A 19583-nucleotide genomic window follows, 5' to 3' on the forward strand; every position below is an offset into this window, starting at 1 on the left:
TAAAGACGGTGCCAACGCTGGAAATGGAGATCCCGTTTTGGAAAAGAACGCCTCGTCTCTGTCGTGGAGAGGCAAGGCATGGTGTTATGTCTCTTGAGGACTGGCTGTCCCACTGCGGGGACACGTTCATGCTTTTCCCATCAACTGAAGGGGATCTGAGGTTATTCTTTTCCCGGAGCCAAGTCAAGAGTTGACTGGCATCACCCCCAATCATACCACAAGTTTGTAGGGGAGACAGAAAAGGCCACCGGGTTTTCTAAATGCCGTCTCCACGCCTTTCAAGAAAATAAAATGGACCATATTCCGATCCAACTTCTTGTCTGTTTGTGGCCATCATCCACATAATTGGAACCGGAAACCCTCCCCAAGCCTTGGACAAGGAAGGAAGGAAAAGGATTTGGATTGTTCCCAGGTTAAGAGTACAGAGGAACTGACCAGACAGATTTTCTTTCCTAACCTTCTCTGTGGGACTTTCCCCTCCTTCTTCCTTTTAGCGTTTCTGAGTGTCCACAGTATGTGCCAGACTCGGTGCTGACACTACCCCGTGCTGCTGCCTGGTTTCTTCCAACGAAAGCAACTTCCTGTACTGGTTTTATTCCATGATGTGTGTCTTCCCCTACTAGATTGTAAACTTCCTGAGGGCAGGACTTGTGTCATCTTTGTAGTCCTCGTACTTAGTAGGCATATTTAAGACTCAATAAATATTTGTTGAACGAATGAATGAATGAATACATTATTATATCCTCCCAGCAATCCCAAAGCAAGATTTTGTTTTTCCCGTTGAGCAGATGAGAGGGGGGTTTTGGAGATGAAAAGTAACTTGCTCGAGTAGTAGGGAGCAGAGTTGAGATCATTAACCGAGTTCAGTCTGACTCCACAGCTCTTTTATATGTGTTTTATTGTCCTTATGAACATATGTTTTACAGGCCTATCATGTGAACACTAGTAAAAATAGAAGCTGGGGGCCTTAGGAGCGGAGCACAAATGTAAGGAACTTGGGGTCTGTTCCCTTCCTTTTATTAGCAACGCTCTGGCTCCTTGGCACCACAGAGACTGTGACCGGGCTCAGATGTGAAGCTAACGGTGTTTATCACTATGTGTGGAACTTTAAAAGTGGACTATTAATATCATGCTGCTGGCTTCACAGCTCCTTTTCATAGCCAACTTGGCCACATTTCAAAATGTTTAGGCAGTGGAATGAAGACGGCTCAGGCCCACGTGATATCTTTTCTCTCCCAGCCCCCAACCCGAGAAGATCAGCTAACCGCACTTGCCATCTCGAAGCCAGAACATGGATTCCCTGTTTCCCTTTCTTCCTTTTCTCCATCGCAGAGCTAATAGTTGTTGCCTTCCAGGGCCCCTCTGTGTTTACTCTCCGAAGGTCAGGCACAGCGCTGCGGTGTGCGGCTGGGCTTTCTTTTCAAAGCACCAGTATGAATTTGATAAAGTAAATTGTTGTTCTAGCAGGAAGCAGTTGGGGGGGGTCACAAAATAAATAGCCGTAGAATTCAAATAAATCCAAAGAATAAAACCAAATAAATCCATGTGTGTATGCACAGTGATACATAAATACACTTTTTAGAAAGTGAGCATTTTTATCGCTGCCAGTCTGGACCAAAGTCATTGAAAAACTGCAGAGTTCATGGTATATATATATTTTTTTCTTTAAGAGGCCGTCCGGGCCTTCGAGCCACATGACATGAGCTTAATTCTTTTTGAAAAACATGAAAATGGAATCTTATCTTTTAAACGGCTGCTTATCGTGGGTTTTTTTTTTTTTCCACTAATGAAATTCATATATGGATGAAACCAATTTGCAAAGTTAAATTAGGGATTTAGGCACTTTGGGGGGGATTGAGAGACCCTGAGTGAGCTAAGCATTCGTTCTGAGCCTCTATTCTCTCCACTGGCAGATGAGTGATAGTAGTGCTTAAGTGATTTTAAAATGACTGCTCAGGGTTGTTGGAAGAGTCAATGCAAAAATGGTTGCAAAATACGTCACCTGTTGTTAGTGCACAGCAGTGGTGGGCTGTTATCATCGACAAGGTGGTTTTCATGGTCTTCCTTAGCCTGACATTCAGTGGCTTACCTTGCACTTTTACTTTACCTTTTACTCACCATTGTGAGGTGGCCTTGGGGCTAGGTATTGAATTTGGATATAGGGGAGGAAGTGTCTTTCCAGCCTAAAGAAGAGCATGAACCGAGACAGAGGCTCTGTGTCCTGTTTTGTTGGAGGGTGTATCAAGGAGGTTCAGGTCGTGGGGAACTCTGGAGGTCATACTTACGGATGTCATCTTGTCCTGTGCAATGGGGAAACATTGAAGAAGCTTGAGCGTGGCCACGACATACTTACGGTCAGGAAGCAAACTGGTGGATGTGGGTAAGAGGCACAGAAGGCCAGGAGACCAATTTGGAAGCTGCCGCCGTGTCCAAGAAAGAGATATTGTGGGCCTTCACTTTTTGCTTCAGGCTTATGAGGGCCTTTCCTGGCAGGTGATGGAATCCATTTTCCATGACCTTTAAGAGAATGGCAACTGAGCTGGACATTGATAAACTAGCAGCAGCTGCAAGAGTGCCTCGGTACCCCTGATGCCCTTGGGCTCTGCTCCAGGTCTGTAGGCAGGAGGGCCCAGCTCAGCTCTGCTCAGTCTTGTCAAAGACTCTTTGAACAGTGAAAGAAAAGCACTGGAAATGGCATTCGCTAAGCAGCTACTATGCGCGAACACTGTACTAGGAGTTTTATGTGCTTTGTTTCCTATTCCCCTTTAGTCATCACCACAATTCATTTGTGGGGAAACTGAGGCTCAGGAAGATGGAGAGAGAACCAGATGTCACATTGCTAGGAAGTGGTGGATCTGGGGTGCAAATTCAGGTTGTCTGTCTGATTCCAGAGTCTTCAGAATTCCAAGCCACAAAGTCTTGGCATGAGCTTCTCAAGGGGGAAATGATTGACTTAAGAGAGGAAGGCACTTGGAGGCATCATGAGACATCATTAGATTTGGGGCTTTGTTGGTAATAATTACAAATCGGGCTTTGATTTTTAGCGGGATGTTGTAGAGCAGTGGAAAAGCTCCTGCCCTGCCACTTCCACCGCCTCCCTCTGTGCTCTTGGACAAGGCAAGAGGATCACACCACGCCCTTCTTAGTGGCCACTAAAGGAGGGAAGGGGGTGCATGTAGAGAAGCCTCTCTGTAGGCTGTAGATCAAATGCAAGGAATTAACACTGCCGTCGATGTTGTTATCTGGGGTGGTCTTTGCTGTAGGTCATTCTTCTTTGGCCTCCTCGCACTGATGTTTTTCCCTCTCTCTTGTGTTTTTCTGGTATATGCGATGATGGTTCCGTCTGGTCCAGCGGGCCTGCCCTTCATCATCATTGAGACAAGCACCATCAAGCCTTACCACCGGGGGTTTTACTGCAATGACGAGAGCATCAAGTACCCGCTGAAAACCGGTGAGACAATCAATGATGCTGTGCTCTGCGCCGTGGGGATTGTCATCGCCATCCTCGCGGTAAGCGCCCAGACCGCCGTGCGCAAAGCACGTCGTGGACTATCCAAGCTAGTAGAGGTTTGGAAGATCAAGTAGAAATTCATTTGATTGACACTGTTTCATGCGGTTAATACTATTACTAAAAGTATTTTAAAATACTAAATATATATATAAGTATTATAAAAGTATGCTAAGCAACCTTCTACAATGCTTTGCATACCTTATCCTTACAACAATCGAACAAAGTCTAGATATCGTTCTTATCTTTCTTCTACAAATTAAGAAGCTGAGGTCCGCAGAGTAAAAATAATTTGCCCAAGGTCACTTAGTTAATGAGTGGTTGAGTTGGGATTTCAACCTATTGTCCCTTACCCCAGAGTCTGAGCTCTTAGCCACTGTGCTATAAATCAGCCCCAGAGGACGGGGGTAATACCTTATCAAATATCTCAGGCCTTTTCTGTGTTCTTTCCACACTCTCGTGGTGCTGCTCTGACAGTGGTAATGCCACTGACATTCTCTGGCATATTGTTTAATTCTCTCATCCAGGGACTGTAGTGTCAAAGTGAAAATAGAATGAGACTTGCAATCCAGGGACCTAGGTTCTAGACCTGGCCCTCCACTGCCAAGCTGTACGTCTTTAAAATCTCGTTCCAGTGCTGTACGTCTTTAAAATCAGGGGTGACCATCTTGCTTCAAAACTTTGCAGTCAGAAGTAAAAGAGATCATGAATATTGAAGTAATTGGCAAACTCTTAAGTGCCGGCCAGGCTGCTCATACGCCAGTGTAAAATCTAGACTTACATCCAGATCTTCCCTTAGAGGATGAAGCCTTCATTGAAGATGCCAGAATGTGCCGCCGACTTGACAAGGTCCAGGATTACTTTGAGCAATGGTAGCCTCATGGGAATCAGGGTATGGTCTATCGGGCTTTACTTGGTCACTGCCCTGTTTCAGAGGTGTCCATTTAGGGCAGGGGAGGGGGAGAGTAACTGAGGGTGTTCCAGTCTTATAATTTGTAGTTCATACATTTTCACAGCCATCCATTCCACACCTCCAATATTTTCTAAATTTTTTCTTTGTCCTTGAACTTGAGCCAAATGGGCAAAGGGCTAGGCATCACATCCACCAAGATCGAAAATCTTTGTTTCAAATCCTTGAGTCATCTTTGTATTCATCCTAGCCTGGAAGCTTAGCTTTGGCCTGTAACAGCAAGCCAAGAAGGAAGGAGTTAATATTAAGAACACTGCATGTGAAATAAGGGCTTAGTATCCCCCGCATTCAAATGGAAGATCAGAAGCTTGGAGGGATTCAGTGACATGCTCAAAGTGTAAAGCAAGTAAAAATTCAAGCCTAAACCTGGCTATTCCCAAACCTCTGTCCGTCTTGCAGGCTTGATTTAGGCTTGGAGGTTGGCTATCCTATCCAAGTGCTCAGTGGAATGGGCAGTTAGCGACTGTTGCCTTCTCTGCACCAAATGCAAGCTGCCGATGGCCATGGAGCACAGTGCATGAAGTTTTTCTTTTGACTTCCCCACTCTGGGGGTTTGTGATAACTTTGAGACCCCTGTTTGTTTTTTAATAACATCGTAAACGAGGTGCGCAATCAACAGTTTGACATTGGGGAGGGGGCAGGGAGGCTAGTAGAATTCTTTCCAGCCTTTAAAAGAAAAGCTGTCCATTTGGCAACTGCGGTAGTTTCTTAAAGGTGGACTAAGGATCTTTGTGTTCAAAAGCTGAGAAATATGAAATCTAATTTTACTCTTTGCTCCAAATTAACAGTGTGGGGTTGAGTTCTCTAGGAAGAATGGCTTTGCCTGGAAAAAGCATTTGAATACTCAATACAGTATCTTGTGCTAAGGTTTGAACAGGTGTTTTTTGACACTTGGAGGCTCAGTTAATTGAATGCTTTTAGAAGCCGACTCTAACCCGGGAGGGCTTGAGATAAGAATAGCACAGCGACAGGGATGTTCTGTGATCTTCGTACTCTTTACGTGCGATTATCAGTGGCTTGCCTAGTGGGCTGCTCCTAGACGTGGCGCCCTGGAGAGAGACACTCCTCAGAGGCCTTGGGCCCCTCTGGCTATGTGAATTAGGTGAATCCCTGGTTCTTCTAGGCCTCGTTTTTCTCGTCTGTAAAATGAGAGTGTTCTTTGACTTCACTCCTGGGGATTGCTGTAGGAATCAAATGCCGTCCCTTCCGTGGGCACATGCTCGGCTGCAGTGGGCTGGGTGGACCCAGCGTGCTCAAGTGGCTTCTTTGAGGTCCACGTGTCTCTTCCATCCTTCCTTCCTCAAGCAAAATTCCTGGTCAGCATCTCTTTCCCTGCTGTTTGCCAAGAGCCCCTTCTTCCTCACGAGATGCTAGTGTTTCTAAGAAAAATCTGCTTTGAAGAGCTTAGCTGTGGCTGGCCTCTCTCCTCATGTCACGTGGATGTTTTAATTAAAATGCTCCCTGACCTCCCAGGTTTCCTGGAAATGGTCATGTGCTGTGGCCTTGGTTATATAGGACGGGCGGCAGCGATGTTTCCTTCTCCCACACAGGGTCAGCAAAATAGGTTTGTTGGGGCTTCCCTCTGGTTCTGAAAAAGGCCAGCCAAGCAAATGCGGTAATAATTGGTGTCCTTTGTCAGGGGCTACCGTTGTGCCATGGAAACCTGAGACCGTGTTCAAGCCTTTTGCCCTCGTAGAATCCCCGCCACCCTGACACGAGGTTTTCTGGTGTCTCAGTTTCTCATGGGGTTAAAGTCATAAGCGCTGGTTCATCCCTGAGCTCCTCTGCTATGGAACGTGTAGCAAATTAATGAACCTCACTGCGCTTCAGTGGGCTCATCTGTGAAATGGACATTATATGTCTACTTATGAAGCTTTTCAGAAATAAATGAGCTAAAGTAACTTAGGCCCGACACAAGCAGTATAGTAGGTAAATGTTCACTATTTTTATTGTAAATGAGTAAACAGTCAAAAAGTTGTGAAGTGACTTAGCCAAGACCTCATACCCGGTATAAGTAGAATCAGGAAATGACTTCCAGCCTTTGCACTCGTCACATCTCCCGCTCTTTCCTTGTAGTTTATTCGTCAGAAACCGGGTCTCTTGACTCTCGTTCCAGTGCTCTTTGCAAGAAAACTTTTACCTCTTGATCCAGCTGCCCCTGCATTTCAGCTGGAGGCATGTGTGAGAGGTGGGCTCCTAATGAGGTCTGCTTGCCTGCTCACCTGCCATTAAGGACCGGAGCACTCAGGGGAAAAAGGAAAAGCAAAGACCTCAGAGGAAAAGTGACTAATTCCCATTCATATATATTCTCAATTCTGGAAAAGCTATACGACTTGAATTCAACAACGATAGCAACCCCCCTCTCCCACTGTGACCGGCCAGAGAGCCTGGCTGGCCCCGGCCAGAATCTGCTTCTGATCAGAGGGCGTGAATGACAGTCAGGGAGGGTGGAGGGGGTACCCAGAGCTGGAAATCTAATCATCCTGCTACTTGCTGCCCCGGTCTCCTCCCACCGAATGTCAGATTTGTTTAAAACAACACGAGAAGCCTTTACTGATTAGGATGCCCTTGTTCCAGTCTGAGGAGTCCCCACAACAAAGGAATCGCATGCCAGCGGGGTTTAGAGTGTGGTTTAGAGATGCACGAATCAGAAGTTATAGAGAAAGCAGACACCTTTCTATGGCAGGAGATGTGGAAAAATCTAGTCATTTTGACCTCTTTTTCAGATGTATCACAGATTCTGGAATTATAGCATAATAGGAATTCCTTCTAAATCCACAAGGCAGTGGTTCCTATCCCTGCCCTGTAAGGGTTTAGTGACTCTACAGCAGTGAGATCAGGAGCGAAAGCAGTACATATCATTTCCTATCTAGCCTTCTCTCGATTTGCCTTGTACCGCGCTGTGAAGAGAATTACGGGCAAAGATCTTAATATGGAAAAATGCTTAGTATTCTTTTTAAATAAACATGAGCTCAGTGCTTGCCTTGGTCAGACCCTGAAAGGGGTTTAATAAAGATTCTTAATATCTAGGAGTTGAAGCATGATGAATCACAAGTGAATCCCCTTCTCCCTCTGGCCGTAAAAACACTACTGTTCCTCACATCCCATTGATTTTGACCTCTGTCATGATATTCCTAAGTAGAGAAAAAGCTCAGGCTTTGTCATCATCTGATTGAGGTTCACGGCCTGACTTCTGAGCTTATCCATTCTGTGACTTGTCCGTCAACTTCGAGCAATCCATGGACCCCTTTGGAAAAGAGCTATACCTTCCTTTACTGTAAATTGGTGACAATGGTTCACCAACGCCATAGGCTAGTTCTGGGAGTCAAATCAAGTGACAGTATGTGTGTCATCAGTGAGAATCAGCCTTTTCTTTTCTGTAGTGTCTACTGTAGCCTTTGTACTGTGCATACAAAGCCGCCTTCGTATGCATATTCTTTCACTTGTACTTGGTAGTGATTCTAGGGGGTAGATTGGTACAGCTAAGGCAACTGGGAATCGAGATAGGAAGTGACTTTCCCATAACTAAGGAGTGGCAGGGCCAGACCAGTAGTCCTCTGGATCCTAAGGCAAGGCTTTTAAGAAAAATAATGACACCACTGCTACCTTCTAAAGGCTGCCTCCCCTTCCATAATTACTTATCAAGCCCCCAGGGCGTGGCAGGTGCTGGGGATGCCGTGTTGAACCTCAGCCCAACAATCTGTGTGTTGTCTCTTGTCGCTAAACTTCCAGAAGCTGCCCCATCTCAAGCAGACGAATAGCACCTTCAATACACATCGCCTTGTAATGTGTCCACATCTTGTCTCCCAGCTAGATAACAGGTTCCTGCAAGGCAGAGATCAGGCTTTTCCTCCTGCACATGGTAAGTACTAAATAAACACCAAGCAAATATCACCTCTTCTCCAGGAAGCATCCCTTGGCTGCCTCCTCCCCCCACCTTCCAAAGGTCCCAGAGGTCCCCGGGCCCACCGCTATCGTTGCAGTCACTGTGCTGAACTGTCATGTCTGTTTGATTGTCTATTTCCTCGTTATCCTGCTAGCTGCATCACGGTAGGGACCGGTCTGATTTGATTTTGTATTGCTAGTGCAAGGCACAGACTTGGGTGCTCAATATACATGTTTGTGAAAATCACAGAGGAGGTCATGCATTTTGGGCAGAAACTCACAAGCATTAGGCCAAAAGATGTCGGAGGACCTAGGAAGCAGGGACAAGTGTCCTGTTTATCTCCCTAAAATCTTCCCTGTGGTCCCTGATGCACGTGGGGGCCTGCTCTCTACCACATGCACATTTCTAGCTGGAGAGACAAGAAGAAGAGCTTATAGCTCCGAGATTTGTTTATTCAGGATCAGGCTTCAGTTTGCCCACATCTGGACTTCATTACTTCCTCCCCACCCCGCCATCTCCCTTTATCTGAGAGAGCACTGCCAAGAAAACAAGGTTCCCCAAGATTGCTTCCTCATTAAAGGTTAGTCGAGTCTTCAACTCTGAAAAACATGAAGTCGAGCTGGCCCAGTGGTGCCTTGGTGGGAGACCCAGTTCCCCAGTTTACAATCCACTACATCTGTGCAATTATCAAGACCACCAACAGAGAGTGGCCCTGTTAATCCTTCAACTGTGTCATCCCGGATCAGACAGCTACAGAGTTCTTCTGAGACCTTCTTACCCCTGGGGGTGAGGTGGGGGAAGGGGCCCTATTTGCGATATAACAAACACAGGCATGGAGGTTAGGATTTAGGTTTCTCCCTTTCCCCTCCACGCCCCATACTCTGCAGAAATTCTTCCTTAGTTACTATCACTCTTAAGGGTTCAGGTTTATTTGGAATATGTGTCGAATATGAAGGTGGTGATATTCTCCACTTAAAGTGATAATGCTTAGGGGGCTGGGAAATCTGTTTGCGTGAGTTAGTGTTAGGGGATGGGGTAGAGGATCGGATACCATTGGTGAACTATCTAGTGGGCCCGAAACTAATATGCCTTATCTTAAGTCCTCTTCAACAGCTACAGGGGGTAGGTATTATTTACCCCATTTTACAAATGAGGGAAGGTCCTGAGGCTTACAAGGGCGATGTGGCTAGTGTGAGGTTACTCTGCTTAATGAATGGGGAGCAGGAATGAAAACCCAGGTCTGTCTGGCTTCAGAGCCAGCGCGTGAACTGACCTTGAAGACCCCCTCAGTGCTAGGGGCTATGCAGAGTGCTCTTTATTTAGTAAGCTAGAAAATCTTTAGTTCCTGGTGTAGAGAGCTCAATGTATAGAGGAAGACGAAACATCTAGAGCACCGGGCAGATGGCTGCCTGAGGTTGACAGTGTGGGATGGTGTTTTGTAGCAAGTGGTTTGTGCAGAATCTCTGGGTGAGACCTTCCTTAGAACAGGCAGGCAGCTTCTAGGCTTCCTCTTGGCCTAGAAGCTGATAGACAAGACATAGATACTGTCCTTGGAGCTTATGGTATAAAGGGGAAGCAGGGCAAGTATAAGACTGACTGTACCATTAGATCCTCAAGGAGACTAAAGAATTGGTCTGAGAGCTAGAGGAGAGTCAGGGCTGTGCAGGGTGGTGGGCCCCAGAGAGGTGAGAGCTTCAAGGACAAAACAGGCCAAATGCTATAGATGGTCTAAGGGGTAAATAAAGTGCTATGGGAGTTGAGAGGAAGATCACTGAAGGTTGTTTTCATTGGTGAAGGCTTCATCGTCGCCATCATCATCATCCTTCATGGAGCACTTGTCCCATTTAATATCACAACAACCCTTGAGCTCTTGATACTGTCATCATATCATCCCCCTTTGTACACATAGGAGGGCTGAGAGTCCTAGAGCTCAGTTGTCCAAGACTCCTGAGTCAAAGAGCCCAAACTCTAACCCAGTGCACTCGTCGGCACTTGAGCTCTACTTTGAAGCAGAGGCGAGACTTTCATCAGAGATCCTGATACTCCAGGCAGAGGGGATGGCTTCACCATGACTGAAACAATAGGGTGTTTTCAAGAGGAGTCGAGCCAGACCCGTTTGGCTGGAGAACTAGAGTGTAAGGGAGTAGACAAAGATAAAGTAGGAAGAGATAACTGCAAGACTGTGAAACTCCTTGAGTGCTGAGGAGTTTTTACTCCAGTTAATTGCCTAGAGATTGATGAAAGTACTTTCAGCCTACTGGGTCAATTTTCCAACCAAGGTTAAGGATGAGGCCCGAACCACAGTGGTGGTAATACAAGGGGAAGAGAGAGACAAGAATGGAGACACCTTGCAAACGTGAGATGAACAGAATTTGATGACAGTGGGGTAAAGGAGACAGAGGGGTCTAAGATTTCCTGTCTTTGCAATTCTATGTTTGGCGGCATCTTGAGTAGAAATGAAGGGAAGAGAAGTGAGGTTTGGGGCAGAAGTTGCAATGAGTGTGACTTGGTCAGGTTGACATGCTGATAACATCGGTTTGATAACTAACTAGTTGGATGATTTGGCAGAAGATTGGAACAAGACTGATAGGGGTAAATGGTAAGCTGAAACTAGAGAGAGAAAGGTGCCCTTTTGAAGGTCATTTTCACAGAGGTAATCATTGAAGCTATTGGAGCAGCTGAGATCACAGTGAAAAGGCAAGGATACAACCCCAGGAAGACCTACCTTTATCTGGTAGAACCCAAAAGTGGAGCCACTGGAAGAAGAAAGGTGTTTGAGAAATAGGAAGAAAAGCACAGTGGTGATATTAAGGACGTTAGGAAATTCAAGGTCAAAAGGAACGAGAGGTAGGCAATAGGCAATGTTACAGAGAGAACAGTCGGGAGACTCTTGCATGGATAGGCAGAGCTGGTCATCTAGGAGACACATGGCTGTGAGTCCCTGACTTTGGAAGATACGATGCTTCACGCTTCAAACTGCCTTCCTTGTAAAGCTTGTGGGCTTAGGGCAGCCACTACTGATTTCAACCATTCATAGCTTCTATAGTGACCTCTCTCTGGCTTCTTTGCTGTCCATTGTTCTAGATATTGGAGTTTTGACCTACCCATAAAGCCCAGAATCTCCACTGGTGGCCTTGGACAGATTTAGGTTCCCATTGCCTTTCCCGATCTGTCAGGCACTGATCTCCTGCCAAGAGGTTGAAGACAACCTAGTGGGAGAAGAATGGGATATTAAATTTCTCATCAGTTATTTCTCGTCACGAAAGATACTGCATTTTTTTTTGTAGTAGATGGAGCATTCAGCTCAAAGAAAACACAGCTACATGTATCTCCATCCTTAGAAGCAGGACCCAGATACGTTACATTTTTCCTTTCCCTTGGGACTGAGAAATAATGTGAAGAAAAGGATTCTCCATTATTCTCCATCATTTAATGTTTGTTGAATGAATGAATCTCTTCTGGGCTGAGAGAAGTTCATTAATCCACAGAGCTGAGATGTGAAGGGGGAGCTTGGTGCTCTGTGGCTGGCAGGGATCTAGATGTGCACGTGCCTGACAGGGTTACATGACCTTCCCAGGTGCTCAAGGAACGTCTGTCTCCCTGGAGACATCCATCCTGCCACCACCTGCTAGGGCTTCTAAGAGAACGCTAGCTTGACACCATTGGACAGAACACGGGAAGCCCAGGCTGCAGCGACAGCCCTGCCACTGCCCATTGCCTTGTACCTGAGGGTGATTCAATGGCCTCTCTGGCCTTCGTCATACTCACCAAGTATGGATAATAATTTAATAATCCATAGGGTGTTGTGAGAAGCAGATAACAGTGGATAGGGAAATGTTTTGTGAGCCATAACAGGCTGTGCAGATGTTATCATTCAAGCAGATCAGAATATAGGGAAGTTTGTCCTTCGAACTCAGCAGGGGAAGAAGATGAGTCCTCAGGCTCTGAAAGACGGATTGTTGGGACACTGTGTGCAAAAGCCTTTTCCTGGGAAAATCTATAGAGGGGACTGTTGTAAACAGCCCTCGCTCTCTGGGATTTAGACTTCCCTTCTGCTTTGTTCCCCTGAAAAAGGCATCCTAGATAAAATGGTCAAAACCAACATCTCCATACCCATATTTTCTGGTTCTACCCTGGAGGGGTGGTACTTCCACATTCTTTAGTGTGGAATGGTCCTTTCCAAGGGGCTCTTAGAACTGTCTTGGAAAAGATGTACTTGTATAAAAGTACAGGCATTTCCTACAGATATTGCAGGTTCGGTTGCAGATCATCGCAATAAAGTGAATATTGCAACAAAGCGAGTCACACGACATTTTGTTTCCCCAGTGCATGTAAAAGTTATGTTTACACTAAACCGTAGTGTATTAAGTGTGCAATCGTATTATCTCTAAAAATCAATGTATATGCCTGAATTAAAAAGCACTTTATTGCTAAAAAAATGCTGACAATCATCTGAGGCTTGCGGGAATCATAAGCTTTTTGCAGTGGTAACAGTAAAGACCGCTGAACACAGATCACAATAACAAATATAATAATGATGAAATAATGATGAAATAATGAAATAATGAAAAAATTGGAAATATTACGAGTATCACCAAAACGTAATACACAGAGACACGAATTGAGCAAATGCTGTTGGAAAAATGGTGCTGATAGACTTGCTTAACGCAGGGCTGCCACAAACCTTCAGTTTGTAAAAAAAAAAAAACAACAAAACAAACAACAAAAAAGACCTCACAATATCTGCAAAGCACAATAAAATGAGGTATGCCTGTGTTAATTTTTTGTTTCTCTTTTTTCCAAGGGCAGAAAAAAAAACAATGTTTGCATGGCTCTTCTGCTAGGTGCTAGGCATTTGATATACCACCTTCTTTTTTTTTTTTTTTTTTTTTTTTTTGCGGTACGCGGGCCTCCCACTGTTGTGGCCTCTCCCATTGCGGAGCACAGGCTCCGGACGCGCAGGCTCAGCAGCCATGGCTCACGGGCCCAGCCACTCCGCGGCATGTGGGATCTTCCTGGACCGGGGCACAAACCTGTGTCCCCTGCATCGTCGGGTGGACTCTCAACCACTGTGCCACCAGGGAAGCCCCTGATATACCACCTTCTTGAATCCCCTGGCAATCCTGTCAGGTAGAGATTACTCTTTTTTTTTTTTTTTGAGCTTTTAAAAAAAAATTTTATTTTATATTGGAGCACAGTTGATTAGCAATGTTGTGTTAGTTTTAGGTGTACAGCAAAGTGATTCAGTTATTCATATACACGTATCTATTCTTTTTCAAATTCTTTTCACATTTAGGTTATTACAGAATATTGAGCAGAGTTCCCTGCGCTATACAGTAGGTCCTTGTTGGCTATCTATTTTAACTATAGTAGTGTGTACACGGCAAGATATTACTCTTATTTCATAGACAAGGAGACCTAAGCCCAGAGAGGTGAAGTCACTTATCTAGGTCCAAGGTAAGAGATGGGATTCAGACCAAGGTTTTTCTGGCTCCACAGTCAGTGCTTCTTTCACCACCATGTGCTCTCTTCTTTCCAAAATGTCTCTCCTAATGTATCTCCAAATTTCCCCTCCGGAACAGTTCAATATTTGTGAATATGTGGCCAGTTGAGCTCTTGTACACCAGAAAAGACAGGAAGAGGAGCTGTCTGAGAGTTGGAGACTCCCTCCCTCCAGACTGCGGCCATTCTCGGGCAAGGACTGATTGACTGATCCCTTTCTCTCCACTCGTAGCTTAATTGCAATGCTTTCCCACTTTATTAGTTTCCAGATTCTGTGCCAAGTACTTTAAGAGGCAGGTAGGGGAGAATTCTTCTCTGCTCGCTGGCAGCCTGCCATCACCCCCAGAATCTGTTGCTTGCTGTTTCAGAAAGGGATCCACATTGAAGGCATTTTTCTCAGCCGTGAAATTTACATATCATAACCTTGCTGACTGAAGCAGAAATGAGGGCTCCAGGGGCAGGAGTATGGGCCCGAGTGGGGACAGAGCCTTTGCAGGGGGGGAGAGGGAGGGGGAGGGAAGAGCTTATTTTATTACCGGGGAATAAAAACATTGTGAGTAATGAATAAAGTCCGAAAGCAGTAAATCTGGAACTCCAGAGTTACGTGTGTAACGTGTTGGAGAACAATTTAAGCCCTCGCCTCTTCTGCAGAAGCGAGGTATTTGGGCAGCCCGAATTTCATTAAATGGTCTTTTAAGGGTTAGGATTACAAGAAGCCAAACCCGGCTGGTTCATAATGATGATTTATGGCTGTGTTGTCGACTCCCCGACCCTTCTGTACAAGGGGATGGAGAAAATACATAATTTGTTGCTCATTAACTCCAAGATCTGTCAGGGCTGCCCCAGAAGCCATGTGGTCCTGGAGTCATGTGTCTGCTAAATGGCTTCAGCCTGGTCCTGTCCTCGAAAATATGCAGTTGCCATTCTACAGTGGAAATTGTTTTTAATAACAATAGAAATAATAAAATGATCTCGATGTATTTCTTCTGTGTGTCTTTCAACTTGAGAGTCAGAATGCCTGGGCTCTGCTCTTAACACTGTAAGCTTACTAGCCTCACATCCTTCAGATAAGTCATTATTTCTCAGTGCCTTAGTATTCCCACCTGTAAACTGGGTATATTGTCTTCACAGGTTGCAGATTAAGTGAAACTGTACGTTGCTAAAGAAACATAAAAGATTGCTAGTATTATTAGGGTGGTTATTGGGAATTTTAGGGGCCATCACACATTCTCTTTTTCATCTTCCCACGAGAGGAGGAAGCATTTTAATTAGCAGCTTGCTATTTGCGAGACTGTGGCACTGAAAACTGCAGTTTTAGAATGAAGGGATGTTAGAGCTGAAAACAGTCCTTGAGGTGTAATCAAACCCTTTCTCCCTAAGACGGCTGACACAGAGAGGCGACTCCCCTGAGATTCATCAATAAAATGATGTAAGAGATGCTGATGTGCAGTGGGAACCCACATGTTCTTTTTCAGCATCAGATAGAAAATCACGCTCAGGCCATGCCGATTTAGAAACAGTTTCTTAATCTGTGGCAGTGGATGGCTCAAGGAACTCGGGAGCAATCCAAGGGCAGGGATCATTCATGGGGCTTTGGTTCTGCTCCTTGCCTGTGGTGTCGTCTCCGAGGAAGTACCGTTCCTCTGCTACTAATTATTACCTTTGTTTGGTTGGGAGGCTACTGGTGGAGGTGGCACAGGAGAGCTGGGAATAAATGTCTTTGCCGTTATGAAGGAATGAATCACGGAGTCTAGTGCCCTCGTTTTGCAAATGGAGAAGCTAACTTATCCCAAGTCACTCAGTGAGTAGGGACTCGAGCCCTGGCCTCTTGACTCCTAGTTTAGTGCTTTTCCCCCCAAGGTCTAACGTCACGTGGGCATGATTTATAAATAAAGAAGAATAAGAAAGAGAGAACATGATGGTGGTAACAAACATCTGGAATGTGTTAGCCTGTAAGGTTACATAGGGTAAAAGTATAAACAGGTTCAAAAGGGGAATTAGACCATGAATGGTAGGAAAGAATGCTGGGTGGAGGGTTAGAACACCTGGGTCTAATCTTTAGATGTGAGTTAATTTGGACCTCAGTTTCTTCCATATATAATGGAGCCTTTCATTTATGACCGGCTAGGCTTCTCAGATTTTAATCTCTGCAGCATGTTGTCAAAGGACTCTTAGTAATGTTTAGATGACATTTCCAATTTTGCAATAAAACAACTGTGAGGACCACCATCCTGCTCCCTTTCATTCATTTGTTCATTCATCGGATCGTCCTGTTCTCCCAGGGAGTGGCTAAGCCAGGATGCCAGACCAGACTGGCCTTTGATCAGCTCTCTCTAATATAGAGTCATATGATCTAGGAAACTCAATATGATCTAGGAAACCAAAGGGTAGCACTTAGAAATATCAAGTATTTATGAACACAGAATCACTGTATAAACGTTAGCGTGCTGGTAGCTGTTGTCACGACTGCACCTGCTCGCCGCGCCCCTGGGCCCAGCTGGAATTTCATGGCCATCCTCCCCCCAGACTTGGGAGCCCTGGACTTGGATCAGATCCCTAGCCTCGACGCCTTCCCCAGCTGTAAAAGAATGACGGGACACTTTGAGAAGGACTGCCCGGATGTGTCAGTCTATTGCTTCCCCTGTGGTTGTGAACGTGCTCTCTGTTCCCTGAAAGGGCAAGTGTGGCTCATCAGCCTTCCCTGTGAGGAAGTGTGAAAGGGACTTTGTGGTGAGTGGTGAGTTGAACATCGCTGTCCCTGGACTCTGGTTGCATCCAGGAAGTGGCCAGGGCTGTGCTGTGGAGTTAAGACAAGGGCAGCAGGCTGTGTGGTGGTGCATCACCCGCGCAGAATTGGTCCTTGGCTGTGTAGGCAGCAGAGGCGTTTTGAGTCAGCTGCCCACCCCCCGTTCTTAATGTAAAACCCGACAGTTTTGGTTAAGGTGCTTTCCCTCCGCCAGCCTCAGTCCACCTCCTGGTGGTCCTGAGGAGTTCATAAAATAAAGTGTATAAAAAATAAATACTGGTATGCAATAGATAATCAATAGTTGGTGGCCCTTTTTTTTTTTCTCTTTAAAGTAGTGATAAATCGCCCCTAAGCATAAAGGAGTAGGCACTGTGGGATGGAGGAAGGGCATGATCTGAAGCGCCTTGTATAAAGTTTCTTGGTTTGTAGGCCAGTGTTCTTTTCATCACGCGCTACTTCTAAAGAGTAAAATGAAAGAATCACTTTCTATGACCCAACGGGGCATTTCCCATCCATGTTACCACCTTTCCGGCAGTAACTGCAGAGATTTAAGTTATTTCAGAAGGACGCCAGGTAGGTGGCAGAGCCTGGATTCAAACCCAGGACTGGGTCTGGGGGCATTCGCCCTTTCCCACAGAAACCTCGGCTGTGGCTCGACATGGCACGGATCGAGGCCCGGTATAAAGTTACATCATTGTTGGTGATCCTTTACCCCAAATCCCAGAATCCGGAAATGTGCTTAGGCCCTCAGACCATGACCTTGATTCTTCAATAGCTAAGTCATTATTTGTCTCTCTCCTTGTTTTAAAATATATGCGTGTGTGTGTATAATATATTTTTATATATTACGTATTTTTATATATTATATATTTACATATAAATATATTCGACTGCATATTTTTCTTGTTACAAAAGTACTATATGGCCATGTAGAACTTTTTAAAAAAAGGAAAAAATGACTGTGTTAGCACATTAATCTTTTCTCCCGTGCCTATTTATGTCTGTATACTTCTTCAATAGAAAATTGGGATGTTCTAGAATATAACTTGGAGTTATGTACTGAATATCTCTTATGTCAGTAAATATCCTTTACAGCCTCACTTTTGTTGCTGGGTCTTGATACTGCCTAAGCCCCCATCCATCGTCTTTCAGATCATCACAGGGGAATTCTACCGCATCTACTACCTGAAGGAGAAGTCGCGGTCCACGATTCAGAATCCCTATGTGGCAGCCCTCTATAAGCAAGTGGGCTGCTTCCTCTTTGGCTGCGCCATCAGCCAGTCCTTCACAGACATTGCCAAAGTCTCCATAGGGCGCCTGCGTCCTCACTTCTTGAGCGTCTGCAACCCTGATTTCAGTCAAATCAACTGCTCCGAGGGCTACATTCAAAACTACAAATGCAGAGGCGACGACAGCAAAGTCCAGGAAGCCAGGTGAGACCCCACCTCCCGTGGCACTGTGTCCATGCCTTTGCTGTAGGCAGTTCAGTGAGCACCTACTTAGTAGGGTACCAAGTTCAGAGCTGAGCCCCGGTTTAGATGGGTGAATAAAGCAGAGTCCGCATTCTTAAGGAACTCACAGTCAGGTGATGGAGACAGATAGTAAATAAACAGTTACAATAGAGCATTGCTAAGTCCATTCGTTCATTCTTTCTTTCTTTGTTTCGTTTATTCACACATTCATGGGTGCCCGCTAGGTTCCGGGCAATCCGCTACCAAGGATGCAAAAATGAACAAGGCAGCGCTGCTTTCGGGGTCACTGTCTAGGGAGGGAAGATGCACGGACATGTACCGGGGATATGAATATGGCCCTTACACTGCCCTCTCTTGCTCTTCTTACAGGAGGTCCTTCTTCTCTGGCCACGCCTCCTTCTCCATGTACACCATGCTGTATTTGGTGGTAAGTACTTTGATTCCAGTGGAGTCCAGCCCCAGCTTCAATCCTGTCTGTGCAAAGAGCCGTCAGAATCGTTAGGGACAGACTTCACTGAGAAATCTTTGAAAAAGAGGTTAGATAGAAGAATTAGCTTCTATTCTGAGCTCTGCCACTGAGTTAGCAGAAGTTGTTTCACTTTCCAGACTTTTCCCATGTTTCAAATAAAAATAATATTTACCATGGCTGCTTGATAAGGATTGAGCACCCATTTTGGAATGATTAAGTGATAAAGACACTTGTATAACATTTTATGGTAATAAGCACCGTTTTCTGAAAATCCATGAACTCAGTTGATCCTTTCAGAAGCCTTATGTTATAAGTAATATTATCTCTACTGTGGGAAAGGATTACTCAGTAAGTCTTAGAGAATTAAAGCAAACTGCCAAAGTTTACGTAGACACCAGAACTGTCGCTCAAATCCATGCCTTGTGCTTGAATTCCTCGTAATGTTCTCCGTGCCATTCCTCCCCCACCCTCTACTGATGGAAGGGCTTTAAAAATCATTGTGTGACTACGGAGTGATTTTGAGTTTTACAGAATCCTTCTGCATCCCTGAGCACACGTGACCTCATAATAGCACAGTGAAGGAGAAAATCCTTGGCCCCACTGCTCAGATCCAGAGACCAAGGCCCAGAGAGGATCAGTATTGTGTTGGAGGACCTTCAGGTAGTGGTAGAGCCATGGTCTGAGGTCCCCTGTTGGCCTCGCCATGCCATGCTTCCTGGAGATGCCGGGATGGTGCAGGTGAAGCGCCTTGCTCCCCTCCAGCTGCCACACAGACAGACAGCCGCTGGTCTGTTTCTCTTTGTCAATTAAATATGGTCCCACTGCCGTTCCTTTCCCCTTGAATGAGGTCCGTGTGCCAAAGCACTTCCTGCTTTTGGCTGCTTTGATGGAGTTCAGAGCGAGAAGGCGCTGAAAGGTCAGATGTAGCTCAGAGGAGCATAAGCTGTTTGGAAAAAGAACATTTTGATTTCAACTTATTTGAAAAGCATAATTAGGAGTTGGAAAAACAGCAGAGAGGTTTTTTTTGTTG

General features: G+C 45.4%; 1 protein-coding gene across 1 annotated transcript in view; it reads left to right on the forward strand.

Annotated features, from left to right (window-relative positions):
- PLPP3 (phospholipid phosphatase 3) overlaps nucleotides 1–19583 on the forward strand; it is an 84063-nt gene that overhangs the window by 39207 nt on the left and 25273 nt on the right. The window contains exons 2-4 of the mRNA XM_082655924.1: nucleotides 3353–3510; nucleotides 17765–18045; nucleotides 18454–18511. Coding sequence (XP_082512050.1) covers nucleotides 3353–3510; nucleotides 17765–18045; nucleotides 18454–18511 — 497 coding nt within the window. The remainder of the gene's footprint in view (nucleotides 1–3352; nucleotides 3511–17764; nucleotides 18046–18453; nucleotides 18512–19583) is intronic.

Source organism: Grampus griseus (assembly GCF_964374135.1).
Source record: "Grampus griseus genome assembly, chromosome: 1".
Classification (NCBI taxonomy): Eukaryota; Metazoa; Chordata; class Mammalia; order Artiodactyla; family Delphinidae; genus Grampus; species Grampus griseus.